The following is a 20,553-nucleotide window of genomic DNA, read 5'->3' as shown; positions in this document are numbered from 1 at the left end:
TCCCCTCTATTCAACATTGGTGAGGCCTCATCTGGAGTACTGTGTCCAGTTTTGGGCCCCACACTACAAGAAGGATGAGGATAAATTGGAGAGAGTCCAGCGAAGGGCAACAAAAATGATTAGGGGTCTGGAACACATGACTTATGAGGAGAGGCTGAGGAAGCTGGGATTGTTTAGCCTGCAGAAGAGAAGAATGAGGAGGGATTTGATAGCTGCTTTCAACTACCTGAAAGGGGGTTCCAAAGAGGATGGCTCTAGACTGTTCTCAATGGTAGCAGATGACAGAACGAGGAGTAATGGTCTCAAGTTGCAGTGGGGGAGGTTTAGATTGGATATTAGGAAAAACTTTTTCACTAAGAGGGTGGTGAAACCCTGGAATGCGTTACCTAGGGAGGTGGTAGAATCTCCTTCCTTAGAGGTTTTTAAGGTCAGGCTTGACAAAGCCCTGGCTGGGATGATTTAACTGGGAATTGGTCCTGCTTCGAGCAGGGGGTTGGACTAGATGACCTTCTGGGGTCCCTTCCAACCCTGATATTCTATGATTCTAAGTGTTTTCAGTATTCCATTCTCATCCTTTTTTATTTACCATGCTAATTTCTCTGTGATTAATTGAATCTACAGAAGGCACCAGTGTGGAACTAGCAGAGGTGAGTATTTTTCCCCCCAAATAAGAGTTTGATGTGATGTTTTATTCATGCTACCTACTTACTCGTTTTTCAAGAGCAATTTTTCATACTGTGGCCCAGACAATCCCTTTGTGGAAAAACCCATAGAAGGAGACTCTTGGGTAGAGTGTCTATGAGTGTTACCTTGCAGAGATCCTCCTCAGACTATCCCATTGGCATGGGGTCGGATTTGCCCCATTCATAGAAGAGGCTATGTAGTCTGCTGCCATACCTGGCAGAGCCTCTGGAATTTACAGGAGGCTCTGACTAACAGTGCTATCTACCCTCCATCGGAGGAGTCAGGCTACCAGGGATATCCCCAGCTGTGGCTATCCCTGGGTTCCCAAACAGGGGCTACACAGAAGACATAGTATAACCCAAGGCTCTTATCTTTTTGAACTAATCCCATATGGCTGGAGGAAATTTCTACCAAACCGTAGTGGCAAGGGGGGAGCTGCCACAGAGGCAATTGTGGTCCATGTATTCCCCTTTGTATCATACCGCACATTTACAACACAATAATAAGTACACCTGGAATAGGCTTCAATGGGAGTTTTTGGGATCCCCATCATTGGAGGTTTTTAAGAACAGGTTGGACATACACCTGTCAGGGATAGTCTAGGTTTACTTGGTCCTGCCTGAGCTCAAGGGGATGGATTTGAGACTTCTTGAGGTTCCTCCTAGCCCTACATTTACATTTCTATCATTCTAAATCAGTGCAGACTCAAAATTTGACTTAATTGGAATTATTAGTTTGATTGGAAACATTTTCTGGATTCTGTGTGTGTTTATAAACTCCATCAGTCCTTAAGAAATCTGTAAAAGCATAGCTATAACTGATGTTTATGAGGGAGCCACATAATAACAATGGTTCGTGTCTTTTTGTTCTTTGCTGCTGGCTGTTTATCAGCAATTAACTAATACATTTTGGGCTGGTTTAGCCCCCCCACTCTGCCTCCCATTAAATGCACCTGCATGATTCCCCTAAAGTGAAGACAGAGGACTTAGATGGAAGTCCACAGAGTTCAGGGAAGAGCTGGAGCAGGACAGGTGTGTGTTCTTTTTGGATAGATTGTAGAGGGCCTTTGCCTTAGGGGAATAGGACTGGATACAAGAGAAGATGATTACTTCTGGGAAAGATAGACGCTGGATAAGAAAAGGGAAAGGTCTCCCTGACACACATGATCACAATCACTGGTTGCAGAAAGTTGTGGGAGTTCTTTGTGAAAACCCATTTGTTTCATTTAACTTTTGGCCATAAGATGTGGTTTTACCCTGAGGCAGATGGACAGTGAATATGGACCAATTACTTCCCACTAAGAGTGTGTCTACACTCGCGAGTGTACGTGGTCACACATGCATTGTTGTGCCATAGCCCTCCTACTGTCCTCATCTGAAGTACATCTGAAGGATAGTCCAGTGAACAAAAGCTAGCATGCATAAGGGGTGTCGGTATGTACACCCCTCTGCCTTGGCATGGCCCTGTATCCCTTCTAAAGTACAGTATGGATGGGGGCAAGGAGTGTGTACCAGGTCACAGGGACTGATAGTCCTTTAGGGCCATTCTCCCAATGCACTGATCACTTTGCTACCTGACGTTTACCCAAAGGTGGAGAGGTCCCTGATTCCCCCATTGCCATAGGTACTAGCAACCTACACTGAGCAGTTTGTTCTCCTATGAACTGTACTGATCACCAGTGCTGACCATGGAGCATGTTCCAAGAGCTGCCTCCTGGTCTCTGGAGCACGCCCAGGTGCTGATCAATGTGTGGGCAGAATACCACATCCTCCATAACTTCACCTGTACCAGCAGGAACAAACACCTGTATTTGGAGATTTTGTAGAGGCTGGAAGAGGCAGGCATTCACCGGACTCTGTCTAAGTGCTGGGAGAGCATGAAGCACCTCAGGCTCCTGTACTAGAGGATGAAGGACTCGTACAGTACTCTAGGAGAGGACCTAGCACATGCCTTTGCTACGGTGAGCTTAACCATGGGCTCTCCTGGGCTGCAAGTGCTGAGTCTGAATTCAGTCATGACCCTCTCCTCATTGTACGGTGGGATGCTGGTGATGGGCAGGATGAGAAGGCAGCCTGGGCCTCGGAGATAGTTCCAGAGGAAGCCATGGGAGACCCAGAAGATTCCGCACATCTACCTGGCAGACCTGGTTGAGGAAACCCCTGCTGAGTTGGGAGAGGACCCCAAGTTGTGGCAGGAACTGGGATCCGAGCCTGGTAAGTTGAATATGCCCCCAAACTCCCCATGAATATCCCCTCTTGCTCTGGTAATACATGCCTGAAGCCAGCCCCCGCACCCCACCCATGCTCCACCCTGACATGGTCCCCAAACAAGACATGGCTGCAAAGGGGGTGGTTGGGAGAGCTGTTCTTTGTGGTTATCTGCTCCTCTTCCATGGGAACTCAGTCTGCTACCTTATAATACAGTCAGTTTCCTTGTGAATTGTAGCCTTTGATAGCACAGTTGTGTTATGTACGGAGGGGGGGAGAGGAGATTTAGGTATCTTCCAAAGCAAAATGAAATATTATGCTACCCTTGTCTTAGGATATTCTGATGCTGACAGAGAGCCTATTCCACTGGGAGGGCAGAAGCGGCACCGCAGAGATAGCCAAGGAAGATGCCAAAGGACTCGGGAGGACTTGCTTGTTGGCACAGACAGAAGGAATCAAGGATAGGACTTGCTTAGGGTAAGAGAGGATTGGGCTCTAAGGATGAGGCATTCCTGCAAATAGAGAGAGAGCACAGGCAATGGTAGCATGCACAGAGAGAACAGGATCTTGCACTTGTGCAATAGCTAGTCCAATTTGTGGTGGAATGCTTTTGAGGCCCGACTGATGCCATGGCCACTGCTCCTCTGCAAGAACAAAAAGAAAAGGAGGACTTGTGGCACCTTAGAGACTAACAAATTTATTTGAGCATAAGCTTTTGTGAGCTACAGCTCACTTCATCGGATGCTCACGAAAGCTTATGTTCAAATAAATTTGTTAGTGTCTAACGTGTCACAAGTCCTCCTTTTCTTTTTGCGGATACAGACTAACACGGCTGCTACTCTGAAATCTGCAGGAACAGGCACCATATGTTGCTCCTCCAGTTGCCGTGCAGTCTGTTGCTGAAGTGGTGAATCCCAGCTCCCCTGCCAGGGAAAAGCATGCTGGACACCTGGCACCACATCCTCCTCAGTCACCTGAAATCCCTCTTGGAAGAATCTCCCCAGAGCATTAAGGAGGGGAATGATGAGTCTGACCCAATCAATGGTGTACAGCCTGTTTTCAGCCCCAAACCCCACTACCCCCTGAGCCCCTTGTGAGAATCATAGAATATCAGGGTTGGATGGGACCTCAGGAGGTCATCTAGTCCAACCCCCTGCTCAAAGCAGGGCCGATCCCCAATTAAATCATCCCAGCCAGGGCTTTGTCAAGCCTGACCTTAAAAACTTTTGAGGAAGGAGATTCCACCACCTCCCTAGGTAACGCATTCCAGTGTTTCACCACCCTCCTAGTGAAAAAGTTTTTCCTAATATCCAACCTAAATCTCCCCCACTGCAACTTGAGACCATTACTCCTCATTCTGTCATCTGCTACCACTGGGAACAGTCTAGAGCCATCCTCTTTGGAACCCCCTTTCAGGTAGTTGAAAGCAGCTATCAAATCCCCCCTCATTTTTCTCTTCCGTAGATTAAACATCCCCAGTTCCCTCAGCCTCTCCTCATAAGTCATGTGTTCCAGTCTCCTAATCATTTTTGTTGCCCTCCACTGGACTTTTTCAATTTTTCCACATCCTTCTTGTAGTGTGGGGCCCAAAACTGGACACAGTACTCCAGATGAGGCCTCACCAGTGTCGAATAGAGGGAAACGATCACGTCCCTCGATCTGCTGGCAATGCCCCTACTTATACATCCCAAAATGCCATTGGCCTTCTTGGCAACAAGGGCACACTGTTGACTCATATCCAGCTTCTCATCCACTGTAACCCCTAGGTCCTTTTCTGCAGAACTGCTGCCTAACCGTTGGTCCCTAGTCTGTAGCGGTGCATTGGATTCTTCCGTCCTAAGTGCAGGACTCTGCACTTGTCCTTGTTGAACCTCATCAGATTTCTTTTGGCCCAATCCTCCAGTTTGTGTAGGTCCCTCTGTATCCTGTCCCTACCCTCCTGTGTATCTACCTCTCCTCCCAGTTTAGCGTCATCTGAAAACTTGCTGGGGGTGCAATCCACACCATCCTCCAGATCATTTATGAAGATATTGAACAAAACCGGCCCGAGGACCGACCCTTGGGGCACTCCACTTGATACCAGCTGCCAACTAGACATGGAGCCATTGATCACTACCCGTTGAGCCCGACAATCTAGCCAGCTTTCTATCCACCTTATAGTCCATTCTTCCAGCCCATACTTCTTTAACTTGCTGGCAAGAATACTGTGGGAGACAGTGTCAAAAGCTTTGCTAAAGTCAAGGAACAACACGTCCACTGCTTTCCCTTCATCCACAGAACCAGTTATCTCGTCATAGAGGGGGAAGGGAGGAGTGAGGAGATGTCTCCCGAGGGGATTTGGCTATTTTTTTGTTAATTTGTTCCTATTAAAAACTGTTCCATGTATGTATGTAAATAAAAGTTTCTGTTCCTTCACTTGTGTCTGTATCTTGTTTTCTGAGTATGATACTAGATACTTCCCAGAGATTTGGGGTAAGTAACAGGATTCACAGCACGTGAATTTTATTGAGAAGTCTTTGTCTTGGTTAATAATAAAAGGTGAACAGAAAGGAAACAAAACTAAACTACCAGTGAAGATACCTGACACTGAGCGGTATTTTAAGGATACACCCACCTGCACCAAACAAATACCACTGGCAACAAATACCATGGGAGCAACCATAGAATCGTAGGACTGGAAGGGACCTTGAGAGGTCATCTAGTCCAGTCTCCTGCACTCATGGCAGGACTAAGTATTATCTAGACCATCCCTGACAGGTGTTTGTCTAACCTGCTCTTAAAAATCTCCAATGGTGGAGATTCCATAATTTCCCAAGGCAATTGCAGTGCTTAACTACCCTGACAGTTAGGAAGTTTTTCCTAATGTTCAATTTAAACCGCCATTGCTGTAATTTAAGCTTCTTGTCCTATCCTCAGAGGTTCAGGAGAATATTTTTTCTCCTTCCTCCTTGTAACGGCCTTTTATGTACCTATAAACTGTTATCATTTACCCTCTCAGTCATCCCTTCTCCAGACTAAACCTATCCAATATTTCATTCTTCCCTTCTAGGTCATGTTTTTTAGTCCTTTATTCATTTTTGTTGCTCTTCTCTGACTTTTTCCAATTGTTCTACATTTTTCCTGAAATGTGGCGCCCAGAACTGGACACAATACTCTATTTGAGGCCTAATCAGCACGTAGTAGAGCAGAAGAGTTACTTCTTGTGTCTTGCTTACAATACTCCTGGTAATATATCCCAGAATTATGTTTGCTTTTTTTGCAACAGTGTTACACTGTTGACTCATATTTAGCTTGTGGTCCACTATGACCCCCAGATCCCTTTCTGCGGCATTCCTTCTAGGCAGTCATTTCCCATTTTGTAATTAGTAATGGGCCTGCCGTGTCCTTGGTCTTCCTCTTGCTTCTAATGTATTTGTAGAATGTTTTCTTGTCACCCTTTATGTCTCTAGCTAGTTTAATCTCATCTTGTGCCTTTTTCTTTCTAATTTTGTCCCTGCATACTTGTGTTACTTGTTTATATTCATCCTTTGAAATTTGGCCTATTTTCCACTTTTTGTAGGACTCTTAATTTCAAATAATTGAAGATCTCCTGGTTAAGCCAGGGTGGTTTCTTGCCATACTTCCTATATTTCCTATGCATAGAATAGTTTTCTCTTTTGTCTTTAATAATGTTTCTTTGAAAAACTGCCAATGCTCTTGAACTGTTTTCCCCCTTGCTTGCTGTTCATGGGACTTTACCTACCAACTCCCTGAGTTTGCCAAATTCAACTTTCTTGAACTCCATTATCTTTATTGTGCTGTTTTCCCTCGTACCATTCCTTAGAATCATGAACATTCAAATTCTCAACCAGTTCCTCCCTATTTGTTAAAATCAAATCTAGAACAGTCTTTCCCCTAGTAACTTTCTCCATCTTCTGAGATTAAAAAAAAAAAAAAGGGTCTCCAATACATTCCAAAAATTTGTTGGATAATCTGTGCCCTTCCATGTTATTTTCCAAATGGATGTCTGGGTAGTTGAAGTTCCCCATCACCACCAAGTCCTGTGCTTTGGATGATTTTGTTAGTGGCTTTAAAAAAGCCTCATCCACCTCTTCTTCCTGGTTAGGTGATCTATAGTAGACTCCTACCATGACATCATCCTTGCATGGGGCAGTAGTCAGAGGGCCGGATGATCCTCAACAGTCCCTCCATAACATCGTGGATATGGGTCCCTGACAGGCAGTATACTTCCCAGGATGCCATGTAGGGCTGACAGATGGACGCCTCTGTCCCCTTCAGAGGAGTCACCAACCACCAGTACCCTACATTTCCTCCTGGAAGTGGTGGCTGCGATTCTACCAGCTTTGGGGGTTCATGGCTTCTCCTCCTCCACCTTTGGGGGCAATTTCTCATCACTTGTTGCTGGAGCAGTATAATAGTTCTTCATCACTATGGTGGGTGGGTTGGGAATAGAGGTGGAGCACTGCCTGCTGCCAGAAGCCAGCGTCCTACCCCAGTGGCATGACAGCAGTGAATAGCACTTGATAAGAGCTACAGCATAAGAGAGAACTGAATGAATGTCTTAAGTCCCTCCCAGAACCTTACAGAACTGTTCTTTAAACTTTAAACAATGCTTCAGTGCTCCCTATAAAACAACTTGAAACAGAGCAGATAATATGTGGTAAAACATTTGTTAGAAAAAATGTTGTGTTGGTATTGTTTAAATGTGTTTAATTAGTTGTTTTAATAATGTATATAAGATAAAGGTTATGTAAATCACTGGCTCTAATGAAATCCAATATGGAGTATATAATCTGTGACCCTTGGACTCCATCTTTGTAAGCCAATTTGTTTACAACTTAGACACTGGAGTCCCCTGGCTCAAACCGGACAGAACCATTTTTTTCCACCAAAACCAGCCCCCAACTTTTCCCTCCTTAAAGATTATATAAGATCTTGCTCAGCGCCTGCGCGGGGTTGTCTATTCCAGCGGCAGTGCGTGCACGGTCGTGTCTTCCCAATGCTCCAGAGCTAGCGAGAAGAACATCGTCTACCCTGAAGCGAGACAGAGGAAGGAGAGGCCTGTCGTCATCATCATTCCTGCCACAGCGAAGCCATCTTACCCGTGAGGGAATCCTGCAGTGGTCTCCCCAGTGGTCCTCCTCGAAGGCTCCCAATCAGCCAGAGAGTTGAAGGTTCTGGGCCTCGCGTCTGTGCATAGCACTCACTGCGCCTGAATATAATGGGAGAGGTTTCTGTATTGGGGTTTCATTTATTATTTTTCTGAACACCAAGAGAGGTTTTGTGGGTCTGAGCTTCAAGCTCTAAAACCAGTCACTGTTTCATTGTATTGGTGATGTTTGTGTTTCTTCTTCTCCCCCCCTCGCTGGCACCTGAGCAAAATGACCAATGAGGAGACAAGATACTTTCAAAAGCTGGGAGGAGGGAGAAAAACAAAGGGTCTGTGTCTGTCTGTGTGATGCTTTTGCTGGGGACAGAACAGGAATGGAGTCTTAGAACTTAGTAAGTAATCTAGCGAGATACGTGTTAGATTATGATTTCTTTAAATGGCTGAGAAAATAGCTGTGCTGAATAGAATGAATATTCCTGTCTGTGTGTCTTTTTTGTAACTTAAGGTTTTGCCTAGAGGGATTCTCTATGTTTTGAATCTAATTACCCTGTAAAGTATTTACCATCCTGATTTTACAGAGGTGATTCCTTTTTACTTCTATTAAAAGTCTTCTTGTAAGGAAACTGAATGCTTTTTCATTGTTCTAAGATCCAAAGGTTTGGGTCTGTGGTCACCTATACAAATTGGTGAAGATTTTTACCAAACCTTCCCCAGGAAGTGGGGTGTAAGGGTTGGGAGGATTTTGGGGGGAAAGACGTGTCCAAACTATGTTTTCTAGGAACCCAGATAGTTTGGTGGTGGCAGTGGAAGTCCAAGGGCAAAGGGTAAAATAGTTTGTACCTTGGGGAAGTTTTAACCTAAGCTGGTAAAAGTAAGCTTAGGAGGTTTTCATGCAGGTCCCCACATCTGTACCCTTGAGTTCAGAGTGGGGAAGGAACCTTGACAGAAGCGTTGCCTTATTCCCCTTGAGGTAACACATTGCTATGGCATTAAAGTGCACTAACAGCCTCCACAGCACAAAACCATAGCCAAAGGTATTAATTTTGAGGGTCCACCCCAAATGTCTGCTTTCAGTTAGTACATTAACTGCAGGGGATCAAAACCCATCGAAGTACCTTGCAAAGGAAATATGTGGCGGTGCTCAATTGAGAGCTTTCAAGCAGCACCATAGCATTGCAGTAGTGTACCTTGACAGTCCCACGTCACCTTCTGACTCCCCACTGTTCCATTATGTATGAGTGCACAGCATCACAAATTTCCCTGACCTGTTGGGAATCAGGAGCTGTGCATGCAGGATGGGATTTGGCTGCCAGTAAAGGTTTGGAAAACAGAAGTGCCCTGTGCCCAATCACTATGGCAGTATTCCCCTTTTGCCTCACATACATTATGCAAAGCACAATATGCCACAATAATCTGAACTGTTTTGGCTACATTGGCATCCAGATGGGTCTGAAGGTGTCCCCAGCGGGTTTTCAGATCCCCAGTGTACACTACACCACCATTCTACAGCTACTCAGTCTGTAGTCGAATTCCCTTTTTCTCGGGTCAGCGATGTCTGGGTAAGGTTTCGTTAGCCGCGGTAGTAGAGGGCATGTGGGGTCCCCCAAAATACATGTCTGCACAGAAACACCGTACATAGTCACATTGTTTTGTGGGAATAAAGTCCTTTTTTCCCTCCTGTGAGACAATCCGAAACTCCTGAGCACCCTGGTTTCGTGGACCTTTCCCATGTGTCCCAACTTTATGTTCGTGAACTGATCCCTGTGGTCCACGAAGCTGTGGAGAACCAGTGAGTGGTAACCACTGCAGTTTACATATTTGCTGGCCCCTTTTGATGGACAAAGTATCGGGATGTGCATTACATCAATGCCCCACACACTGTTTGGAAAACCAATTCCCTGAAATCTTGCTGTAATTTCAGGGACTTGGGTTATGGGAACCACCTGTGGGCAGATCACAATATTGATAGTGTAGCAAACTGTACAATCATTGCCCTGACAGTTGACTTCCCAGCCCTGAACTGGTTGGCAACTGACCAGTAGCTGTCAGGTGTTGCCAGCTTCTAAAGGCAATAACCACCTGCTTCTATACATCTTCATGGACTTACTTCATCTCTCCAATGGAATTTGGCAGAAGGGAGCAATGTCAGAGAGATACAGGAGTGCTTGAACAGTTTTTATAGTGGGGGAGCTGAGAGACATTGAACCAAACTGCAAGCCTTGTATATAATGGAAACTCCTTCAAGCCAGGGGGTGCAGCAACATACCTAGTTCCAGCACCTATGGGAGATGCCGTTGTCAAATGTGTGGAGGTGCCGCATGGTTCTAACAATATGCAGCAAGGCTGTCCATAGAGCATCCTGTGATGCACAGGAATCTGCGATACTGCCCCATAAATGTTAGCGCTAATGTCTCATATTGAAAAGGGGCATGGTGGATGAGGATGCATACACCTGTGTGCAGGGTGTACCTGTGCCCAGCACAGTGTATGTGGACACTTGATGTAAGTATGGAGAACACGCACAAGTAACTGTCCACTTGCAAATATAGACATATTTGGTAAATTAAATGAAAACCTGTTCTTCTGTTTTGCATTGTCAGACTTTCAAGCATCTACTAAAGGTTCTTTTGGCTAAAAATGTAAGCATCAGACTAGCCTTTTGTATTGTACTAATGTAAATCCTGAGGTCCTTTTCTGCAGCCCCAGAGCTGTCCAACCTCTGTCACTTTGTAACTTCTCTTGTTTAATGTCACCATTTTGCTTTGTAGTTTATTTATTGGTAGAGGAAAGAGGCATTAGTGTCCACTGCCTACACCAAAGATTGAAACACCATATCATCCCATTCATCATTAAGCAGAATTCCCCTTTGAACTGGATAGTTTTCTGAAAGAGATGGATAAAACAATCCATAGTATGGGCTTGGGGCTTGATCCTGCTTAATTCTATTCCCATGAGTAGTCCCATTGCTTTCGCGTAGTGGATATCTGTGCCACATGTTGTGTGAAACCAAACACTGCATTTATGCTTGAGATCACTAATGGCTTTGTAAGGTATGTTGCATTTTAAAGTAAATTTGTGGCTTAACATCTAGACTGAGGTACATATATAGAACTTTGGCCCTCACTCCCAGGGCCAGTTGCCACTGGAGTGCTGAGGAATCTCAGTGTGGGCTAGGAACACTTCCCATTGTTCTCAGCTGATCCCAGCTGGCCGTCACTCTTAGCTGTACTGATAGGCTCCATCCCATTTTCTTTCCCTCCCCAAACACCATCACCTGCATGTTGAGCAGGCAGCATTGGGTAAGGATGTGGTGGCAGAGGTCAAAGGGATCACCTCCAGTTTGGAAGGCTGGGCTCTAGACCACAGGGACAGAGTGAACTGCAGACTCTGGATTCTGTTGTGTTGGTATTTTATGTAGTATTTCCACGAAATCATTTAGCCCATATCTACACTAGCACTTACATTGGCAAAACTTTTGTCGCTCGGGGTTGTGAAAAAAACCACACCCCTAAGTGCCATTAGTTTTGCTGGCATAAACGCTCATGTGCACAGCACTTTGTTGGCAGGAGACACTCTTCGGCTGACATAGCTACTGTTGCTCGTTGAGCTGGTTTTATGATGTTGACGGGAGAGCTCCCGTTCGCACTCTTACAGAGGCACAGCTATGCCACTGTAAGCTTTGAAGTGTTGACATGGCCTTAGTTGTTAAATCTAGGCTCTCACTGAGCACCATACCATGGGCTGTGAAAGGTGACCCCCACGCTCAGAAGAGAATAGCATTTATGCAAAAAGAATGTTTTTGTTCAAAAAAATAGAATATGCAAAACTAAGAGTCAGTCAGTGCAGATGAATGCATTCTTCTGCCCCGCTATAGTACAGTATAGTATATACATCTGTATGCCATAGTATATCTGCTGTGATCAAATTAAAGAACAAATAGCTATTAAACCCTTTTATATCACTCAGATTGCATACATGGAAGTGATAAGATGCTGCTGCATATTTGATGTCTATATTTGGAAAATGACTGTAAAGTTTATTACATTTTAATGATGTATTTTGCTACAGTAACAAAATTCAGCAATAACAAAGTTAACGACTTAATACAGCAGAAGAGACAAGGCATGTTAAAGTTGTATTCAAGCAGTGCCACTCTCTATTGCAAGGATCCAGAAATGGCACAGTGAATGTCACATGCAGTCAGGCCAAAACAGAGAGAATTAAATTTTAGTCATTTATTGCTCACTGTGTTTTAAATATACGGGTGATTATGTGCTTCTACTGATTGTGCTGCTGAAGATAATTTCTTAGCAGATATTCATGTGGTTGTGGCAGAGAAGCTATTAGAAGTGGGGAAAGGTCACAAGAATGCACAATGGTCCAAGCAGCCTCAGAGAGGGAATGAGAAAGCATGGCCCTTTGTGCCTTTGAAAAATCTCCCCCTTTATTTCAATGTTACCTTTTTGTCATTTCTGTAATTTATAGAATTGTATTCTGCCATTGTTTTAATTGCTGTACCTAGGAGTTTTCATAAGAATCATCTGATTATTTCCTGCGGAGTCCATAATGATAATATTGTATTCTAAATTCAAGTATAAACACTAATACCATAAATTATAGCTTCAGAAGTGGTTGACACTTGAAATTACAGAGCACTCTCTATAACTCCATCTTTTGTAATTTGATTAACATTTTTTTAACTCTCTGATTACGGGAGAATAACTTGTGAGTAATTCTATGCTCAGCTTTCCCATTGTAGACCAAATCCTATCCTGTTTTATTAAATTAATAAGAGTTCGGAGACAGTGTGATTGCTTGTGGTTCAAAGAGAGATTCCTTCTAGATGTTCATGGTTGGGCACCTTCCAATGCATGGTCTTGTGGATACATTTGAAATGGGCATGGATTACACAGCATGGCCCTGCTCCTATTAAAGAAGAAATCCTGCCACCATTGAAATCAATGGGAGTTTTGCCATTGCTTTAAGTGGAACCAGGAAGTCTTATAGGAAAAGTCACATTTATTTTAATGATGCAGGATCAGGCCTTATTGGAGCCTCCTCCATCTGGTCCTGATGTCGCATCCCCTTGGAAGCAAAGGTAATGCTTTGTGAAATCACCTTTGAACAATTTTGGGAGCCACAATATGAGGTCACTTTCTCTTTCGTGTCCAAAGAAATGAATCCAGTCCCCTGCTAATGCAGGGAACCCTGTCATATAAATCCTTTCATAAACTTATTAAGCTCCATTCTAAAACTAGTTAGATTGTTTGCCCCAACTACTCCTACTGAAAGCTGTTCCAGAAGTGCACTCTTTTAGTCTCCTCTTGTAAGATAAAAACAACGAGGAGTCCTTGTAGCACCTTAGAGACTAACAAATTTATTTGGGCATAAGCTTTCGTGGGCTAAAACCCACTTCATCAGATGCATGGAGTGAAAAATACAGTAAGCAGTATATATATATATATATATATATATATATGAAAAGACGGGAGTTGCCTTACCAACTGGGGGGGTCAGTGCTAAAGAGGACAATTCAATTAAGGTGGAAGTGGCCTAATTCTCACTTTTGTAGTGCTAACGAGGCATCCACCTTAATTGCATATACCTAAGTACTTTGCTGAATAGAGAGAGATTTAAACATGTGCTTAAATTCTGTGCTGAATTGGGCCCTCAGTGCTTTGTATTTTGAGTCCTTAATATGCTAATGGTTAGCTCTGATTTTGGATATGGCTCCAATTTTACTAGAACTGTTGTTCTTGTCAGATTTTGGCTTCAAAATATCTGGAATCTCATGAGAACAATTTATCTTAATGGCAAAATCTTTGAGATCTGCTGGTCCCACAAGATATTTGCCATGATCGTTGAATTTTACTGAGACTCTCTCTCAAGATGGTCAGTGCTGTGAAACCTGAAACCTAGCCCTGATTTCGAACAATCCTAGTTTCAGCTTAATCTGAATGTGAACCCTCTCTTCCCAACCTATCTGAAATGTACATGTCTGGTAACCAGTGCCTGGCATAATGGAGCTGCAGTCTCTAGGCGCGATCATAATAATAACTGCCTATTCTCTTTCAGATATAGAAATAACAGCACTTCATCTTTGGCGAAAAGGAGATGTTTCCCTATTAGGATGTCTAGTAACTTGCTCACTAGGTATTTTTCTGCTGCTTTATGCTGTCCTCCGAGCATCGCAAATGCATTGTAATGAAAATTTTTGTAGTATTCTGCAGGCTTTTCAAACACTCCTTGCAATACATATTTTTTTAGTGATCTTCATTTCTTCAAGAGTTTTTTTTTGTCCCAGCACACAAATTATTAGAGTCTTTAATTTGTCTTTTTGAACCTTTACATCATAACAAAAAATCCCAACAATTTGATTTTTTTGTATGAATTCCATGATGTAACTTGTAATAGCGGCATCCAGTAACATCTGCATCTTTGTGGGGTGGGTATAAGGCCCTATGAGTAAATTTTGAAAGTGGTGAATAGGAGCAATCTGCACAGATCTTGTTTGATAATGGGATTTGTTCATGCAGTTGCCTAACACCTTTTAAAGGCTCAGCTTGGTGATTTACTTTATTATAATGTTCTAGAAAATAATTGGTGTAGTATCTCCAGTAAGCATTCGGTAACAGGAGCCCGTCAGATGAAACTGAGTGACGGTATCTGAGAGTATATTGCACCAACTGCAGATGGTAGACATATGTTGTCTGCTGTATATTTATATACAGTATGATCATAAATCATCCTTTTCATTGATAGTTTAAACTACTTTTCATTAGCTTAAGGGAAGAGTCAGCACTGCTGATTTTCTGGCAGGGCGTCTAAGTACAACTTGCAAAAAGAAAAGGAGGACTTGTGGCACCTTAGAGACTAACCAATTTATTAGAGCATAAGCTTTCGTGAGCTACAGCTTATGCTCTAATAAATTGGTTAGTCTCTAAGGTGCCACAAGTCCTCCTTTTCTTTTTGCGAATACAGACTAACACGGCTGCTACTCTGAAATAAGTACAACTTGGTATGCCTTGTATGTCTAGCTAATGGTGCTTTAATGGAAAGTTTTAATTAAGCACGTCTCTGCATGCAGAGAGGAAATCAAAGGCTCTTGGGAAACTCGACTTTCATGAGAGCACCAAATGAATTTAAATTAATTGGAATATATTTTTTAAAATATTGCCAGAGTAAGAGAGAGAGCAACTGCTGTGTAAAGGAGGGTTTACAGATGTTAGTCTGTAGACATTTCTCCTACCCCATTTTCTTTCCATATCTGTTGGAAAATGTCATGAACATAGCAGCATTTTTCAGAGCAGTGATGTTTGGCACAGGGCTGTGGCTGACTACTACCCTTTTGTATTTCATTATTCTTCTGAATTTCAACTAGCTTGAGAATACTGATAGCTGATGTAGTCAGTGGTGCTCATATTTGTGATTTGCCATTCTTGCAGCGGTTCCTAGTCCACTAAACATCCAAGTATTTAGTGTTGCCATTTTATTGCAAGTTACATGATATTGGTATTGTTCTTAAAGCGTCAGGTGGCTTACAGATCAGTTTTTATTTAACATAAAAGTCAGTTCATAGCCCCCAAGATTGCAGAGGAAAATTTGAAAACAGGAAAGGAGTCTAACCTACAGCCTAATATAATATATATTATATATATTTTTAATATGATTTTTCATCCATTCATTTTTGGAGGTCTGAGTCATGATTTTTGAATGCTTGGGGTTGGCAATGCTGAGTATGGGCTGACCTTGCCTATCTGTTTCAAACAAATGACAATGCTGAGGAATAGTTTTAATCTTGGACCCTGTGCCATTGTGCTAGGAACTGTGCATACATATCATATGAGACAAAATCTGTTTGTCTTGATCACCAGAGTCTGTTCATATCCTCTGGTTTTGAGTGTAGCCAGACACAACATTTGTTCAATTTTATATCCCTCTGTGGGCCAACTCCAATATGCCACCTAAATGCTTATAGAGCTTTCTCAGGGGCTGGCCCAAGGCTGTGGGACACACTCCCACAGGAAGTAAGGACCATAACAGACTCGCCACCTTCCAATCCAAGTACGAGGGGCACTTCTTTGACCTGCCTTCTCTTATATAAACACAGAGCAGCATGAACATTTAAAAGAAAAAAAAGAAACACCAAAAACCCCACCAAAAAAGTATACTATGAACACAGTTTTTCCCCTAGGAAGAAGATGAGAGAGGGAAGGAACCACATGTGACAGATGTTAGTCTTGTTGCTGAATGCACTCAATACTGCAGGGATGAGAATGGTATGAGAACCTAGACAGAATACAGGTTTCAGAGTAACAGCCATGTTACAGCATCCGATGAAGTGAGCTGTAGCTCACGAAAGCTCATGCTCTAATAAATTGGTTAGTCTCTAAGGTGCCACAAGTCCTCCTTTTCTTTTTGCTAGACAGAATAATGACTCTCACTCTGTTGACAGCCCTGAGTGTGTACACAAGGAGCTAAATGCTCTTCCTGCTTCTATTCTATTGAAAGACAGTGGAGCATTCAAAGATTGTTTTTCAATGCAGACTCCTTGTGATTTGTACTGGCAGCCAAACCCCCAACTTGGTCAAAAAATGACCCTATTTTATTTTTGTTTCTTAGCATTATAGACAGAATAGTTTTGTGAACCTGCCCTTTTTGAACTACATGACAAAAACATTCAAAATCAGGTTTGTCTTCCTGAGGATGTGAAATTTATAAAAGATTTTACAGCATTTTTCTAATATCCTTTACCAATACCATGGATATTTATGTAAAGGTTAATTTGATTATATGAATGGGTAGGGTAGGGCTGCTTCTTACAACGAATAGTCAATCACTGTTTAAATTGTGGCTGGTGAGAACAACAACAAAAAGCATACTCATATGTATCATAAGAGCAAAAACAATTAACTATTGAAAGGTTTGCTTATAAGAATAGAAGAAGATGTCATCAAAGGGTTATAACAGTTAGTATTAGCGCTACTGTTTAAGAGCAGCTCAGTAATCAGTGGAAAAACATAGAGGGGAATGTGATCTGGGAGGAGATGGGAACAGCATGGAGTTTACTATTATAAGCTATGGCTGAGTAGGAAAGGGAAGGTCCTTGATATTTTTGGTACTGTCCTCAGCACTGACATTTCTCACCCCATATCTAGGCCAAACCTCCCCCCCCCCAAAAAAAAAAACCAAAAACCAATCAAAAACCTTCCATCCCCCCAAAATCTTCTGCTCCTCTTTTTGATGTCTGAAAGTCTGTAGGGAGGGTGACCAGATGTCCTGATTTTACAGGGACAGTTCTGATTTTTGGCTCTTTTTCTTATATAGGCTCCTATTACCCACCACTCCCGTCCGGATTTTTCACATTTGCTGTCTGGTCACCCTATCTGTAGTCAACATTCCCCCTACCGTCTGTCTCTTTCTTTTTTAACAATAGTATTCAGGTTCTGCCTGCCCTGGGAGAGTTTGTAATGGCCAGAGATTTTACAAAATTATGACACCACAGGAGTCAAGGAACTGAAAGCTGAGCCACTGTGAGGAGAAGGGTGTTTTAGTTACACCATTTAGAGCTGTTTGCTTTTGATAGCACTTATTTAATTTCGATGTTTAACAGACATTTTGGCAAGTAGACATCTTCTTTAAAGATTCTACAGTCCACCTCTTTAATTAAGGTGCAAGAGCTCACAATACATGTGCTCTAAAACCCATATGAGTTCCTCCAGGAAAACCTGGGAAGACCAAATTTAACAATTCTGATATTTCTAAAGTCGTCAAACAAACAAAATAACCAAATACAAAAAAACCTTTAATTTCTTCTTTATATACTGTAAAGAAGCACAACACCAATTATTTTAAAACCCATAGCTGGCTGTTTATAACAACTTGCCTTTTTTACATAATCCTATTTCAGTAAATCTAAGACTAGGCTCTTGGGGAAAAATAAGTCTTTAATCATCTGCATGCCTAGTCTCCCCTTCATATGGCACCTTACTTGCTTTGACTAGAGAATAAATCTTAGCTGTATTTCAAACCTGCCCTTTTCTGGGAACCCTCCTGGTTGTGTGATTGTCCTTCTGGAAGAGGTTGTGATACTTTTTTACTCTAGCTCATGCCAGTCAAGAATGCAAATGTCATTATATGGTATTGCACTTTTGTTCCTTATATGCCATTAAGTACTGCTATAAAATTATGTTCCTAAAATGAGGCAGTACTTCTTGTGTAGGTGCTCATAGCATGCCGGACAGTGGCCATAAGCTGTGATAAAGGCCTCAGGAAACACCTTCTGTACACTGTGGAATACCAGTATCTACCACGGAGAAGCATAAAGAACATACAAGTACAACTGGAGCAGTAAGCCTGAATTATCAGAAAAGAAAATGCCATGACTTTGTACTGCCTGCGTGAGCAGGTGAGCTGTGGTATTTCAGTTACAATCCATTGAGATACTGTAACAAACATCCTGATAAGAATACTAGTAGTTAGAAATATATAGTACTGCACTCTAATAAGCAACACAACTAATGGGCTTTGTCTCACTGGAGCTTTAAATGTAATGCCTTCAATGCCCACCTATTCAATATATGTTTACTTGAACTGTAGATACTTCAAGTGGCATGAAGGTTTGGTACAGAGGGAGTAGATACTATTCATTTCAGGCATTTGTTCATTTGTGTGTATATGTGGTGGTAGTGCTGAGAGCAGTGGTCCCCAAACTTTGGAGTGCTCCCCCTTCGGGGCGTGGAAGAACACTTGGGGGGGGCACACAGCAGACCCTGGGCCAGCCGTCAAATCGGGTGGGGGAGAGCATCACCCAGCTCCACTCTGCCCCCAGCCCAGCTCCAACCCCAGCTCTGCCCTCATTCCCTCTCCCCTCCGAGGCCAGCTCTGCATCTTGCCCCAGCTCCTCTCCCATGCCCAGTTCTACCCCCAGCTCCACCTTCAGACAAAACTCCTCTACTGAAGAAGACTTGGTTGTGTAGTAATCAAGGGGGAGGGGGCCACAGACAGATTCCATTACTGGTTGGGGGAAAAGGGGTTGACAGGAAAGGTTTGGGCATCACTGGCTTAGAGGCACCAGCCAAGACTGGGGCTCCATTGTGTTAGTTGTTGTACGAGTGAGACAGAACCCGTCTCACTTCACACTGCATTCACTTCAAAACCAGAGCAGGAAGGATTTGTCCTGGGGACCAGTGTTTTGCAAGATGGTATTGTGTACCCTGCTCTATGCCCTTTACATGGGACATGTAGTCAGTGACTTGAGTTTGAGGATCCAGTAATGATAATTTCACTACCCTTGGCCTATTCACAAACCAATCTTCATCTTCCCATAGAGAAAGCCCATATAGAACTCTGCTCTGGTAAGCAATAAGATAAGGAGTGTCTTCCTTCTGTCTCTGCTTCCTGACCTCCAGGTGCTGTGGAAGCACTGCAAGTTGCCTCTTAATAAGCCTGCACAGGAAGCCAGAAGATTTCACCCTGATGTGTTTGGAAAATGAAAAGAGAGTAGTTAATGAATACCATGCTAGCATTTCTTTAAAAAAAAAAAAAAGTGGGCAGCAATTCTTCCTTTTGATAAGGGCCAAGTTCTTCCCTAGGTTTCATATGTAAGGCTTGCATTGACTTCCTATCGAATATGTTAATGTATTTGAGAACATAAATCTGTCCTAGCAGCTTCCTTTTCATTTGCCAGAAGTATCACACTGTCAGCCACTTCAAAGAGATTAAGATTTCAGAGCTTCTTTCAGTTTCATAATTCCTGCTGTGAAACTTTCTTTCAGAAAGTAATCTGCACTGTATGTGACTAGTCAGTATAACATTTTCTAGTTGCAAACCTTATTGCTGGAGGTGGTTGTGGTGCAGCAGGTTTTAATCTCCTATTAGAACAAAGTAATCACTCACTTTCCTAAATGGAAGAGATTGTTAGAGAGGGTGCCTCTTGGCTATTTAAAAATATCATTTCTTTATTTCAGTTTTAAAGCACCTAGAGAGCTGATTGCTAGTTTATATGCAGGCCTTGCTCTTGTCTTCAAACACAGATAAAAAACCATATATCTTATATATAAAATAACGTGCATGCTTGAGTCTGATTTAATTATCCTAGTATTTCAATGTTTTCATATTGATGATTACCTTGAAAGCAAATAAGAATACCTTGTGTCTATTCAAGGTCATGACCTGTCCAATTATTATCCATTTTGGGGGACAACGAATGGAGAAATTATAATGCTTTAAAACATGTTCGTAATATATTATAAATTTTTAGAAATTAGCTTATTATTATTATTATGTTTTAGACAATAAGGTGTACACTTTTAGTAGTGAGGTTATTTAGCCATTGGAACAGTTTACTAACACTGCTGTGCTTGAAGTCTTTAAATCAAGATTAGAAGTCTGCCATAAAGATCTACTGTAGTTGTACCATGAGTTTAATTCAGGAATAATTAGATGAAATTCTGTGCCCTTTGTTATCATAATGGTCCCTTTTGAACTTAAAATCTGTGAAATTACGAACTGAGAAATCAAACCTGGTTTTGCCCAATTATAGGCAGTGTG

The 20,553-nt window shown here is 42.5% G+C and overlaps 1 protein-coding gene across 4 annotated transcripts in view; it reads left to right on the top strand.

Annotated features, from left to right (window-relative positions):
• OXR1 (oxidation resistance 1) overlaps positions 1-20,553 on the top strand; it is a 467,833-nt gene that overhangs the window by 55,737 nt on the left and 391,543 nt on the right. Inside the window, exons 1-2 of one of the 4 annotated variants that reach the window (XM_084620222.1) lie at positions 719-2,644; positions 2,743-3,368. The exons of 2 other annotated variants lie outside the window; for them this stretch is intronic. In XM_084620222.1, coding sequence (XP_084476348.1) covers positions 3,235-3,368 — 134 coding nt within the window. In that variant the 5' untranslated portion in view covers positions 719-2,644; positions 2,743-3,234. Of the gene's footprint in view, positions 1-718; positions 3,369-20,553 lie in introns of those variants that run through there. One more of the 4 variants, XM_084620221.1, reaches the window with a different exon arrangement.

Source organism: Lepidochelys olivacea (assembly GCF_965140295.1).
Source record: "Lepidochelys olivacea isolate rLepOli2 genome assembly, chromosome: 2".
Taxonomy (NCBI): domain Eukaryota; kingdom Metazoa; phylum Chordata; order Testudines; family Cheloniidae; genus Lepidochelys; species Lepidochelys olivacea.
Note: the sequence above shows the minus strand (reverse complement) of the source record. Positions and strands in the feature narration are given on the sequence as shown.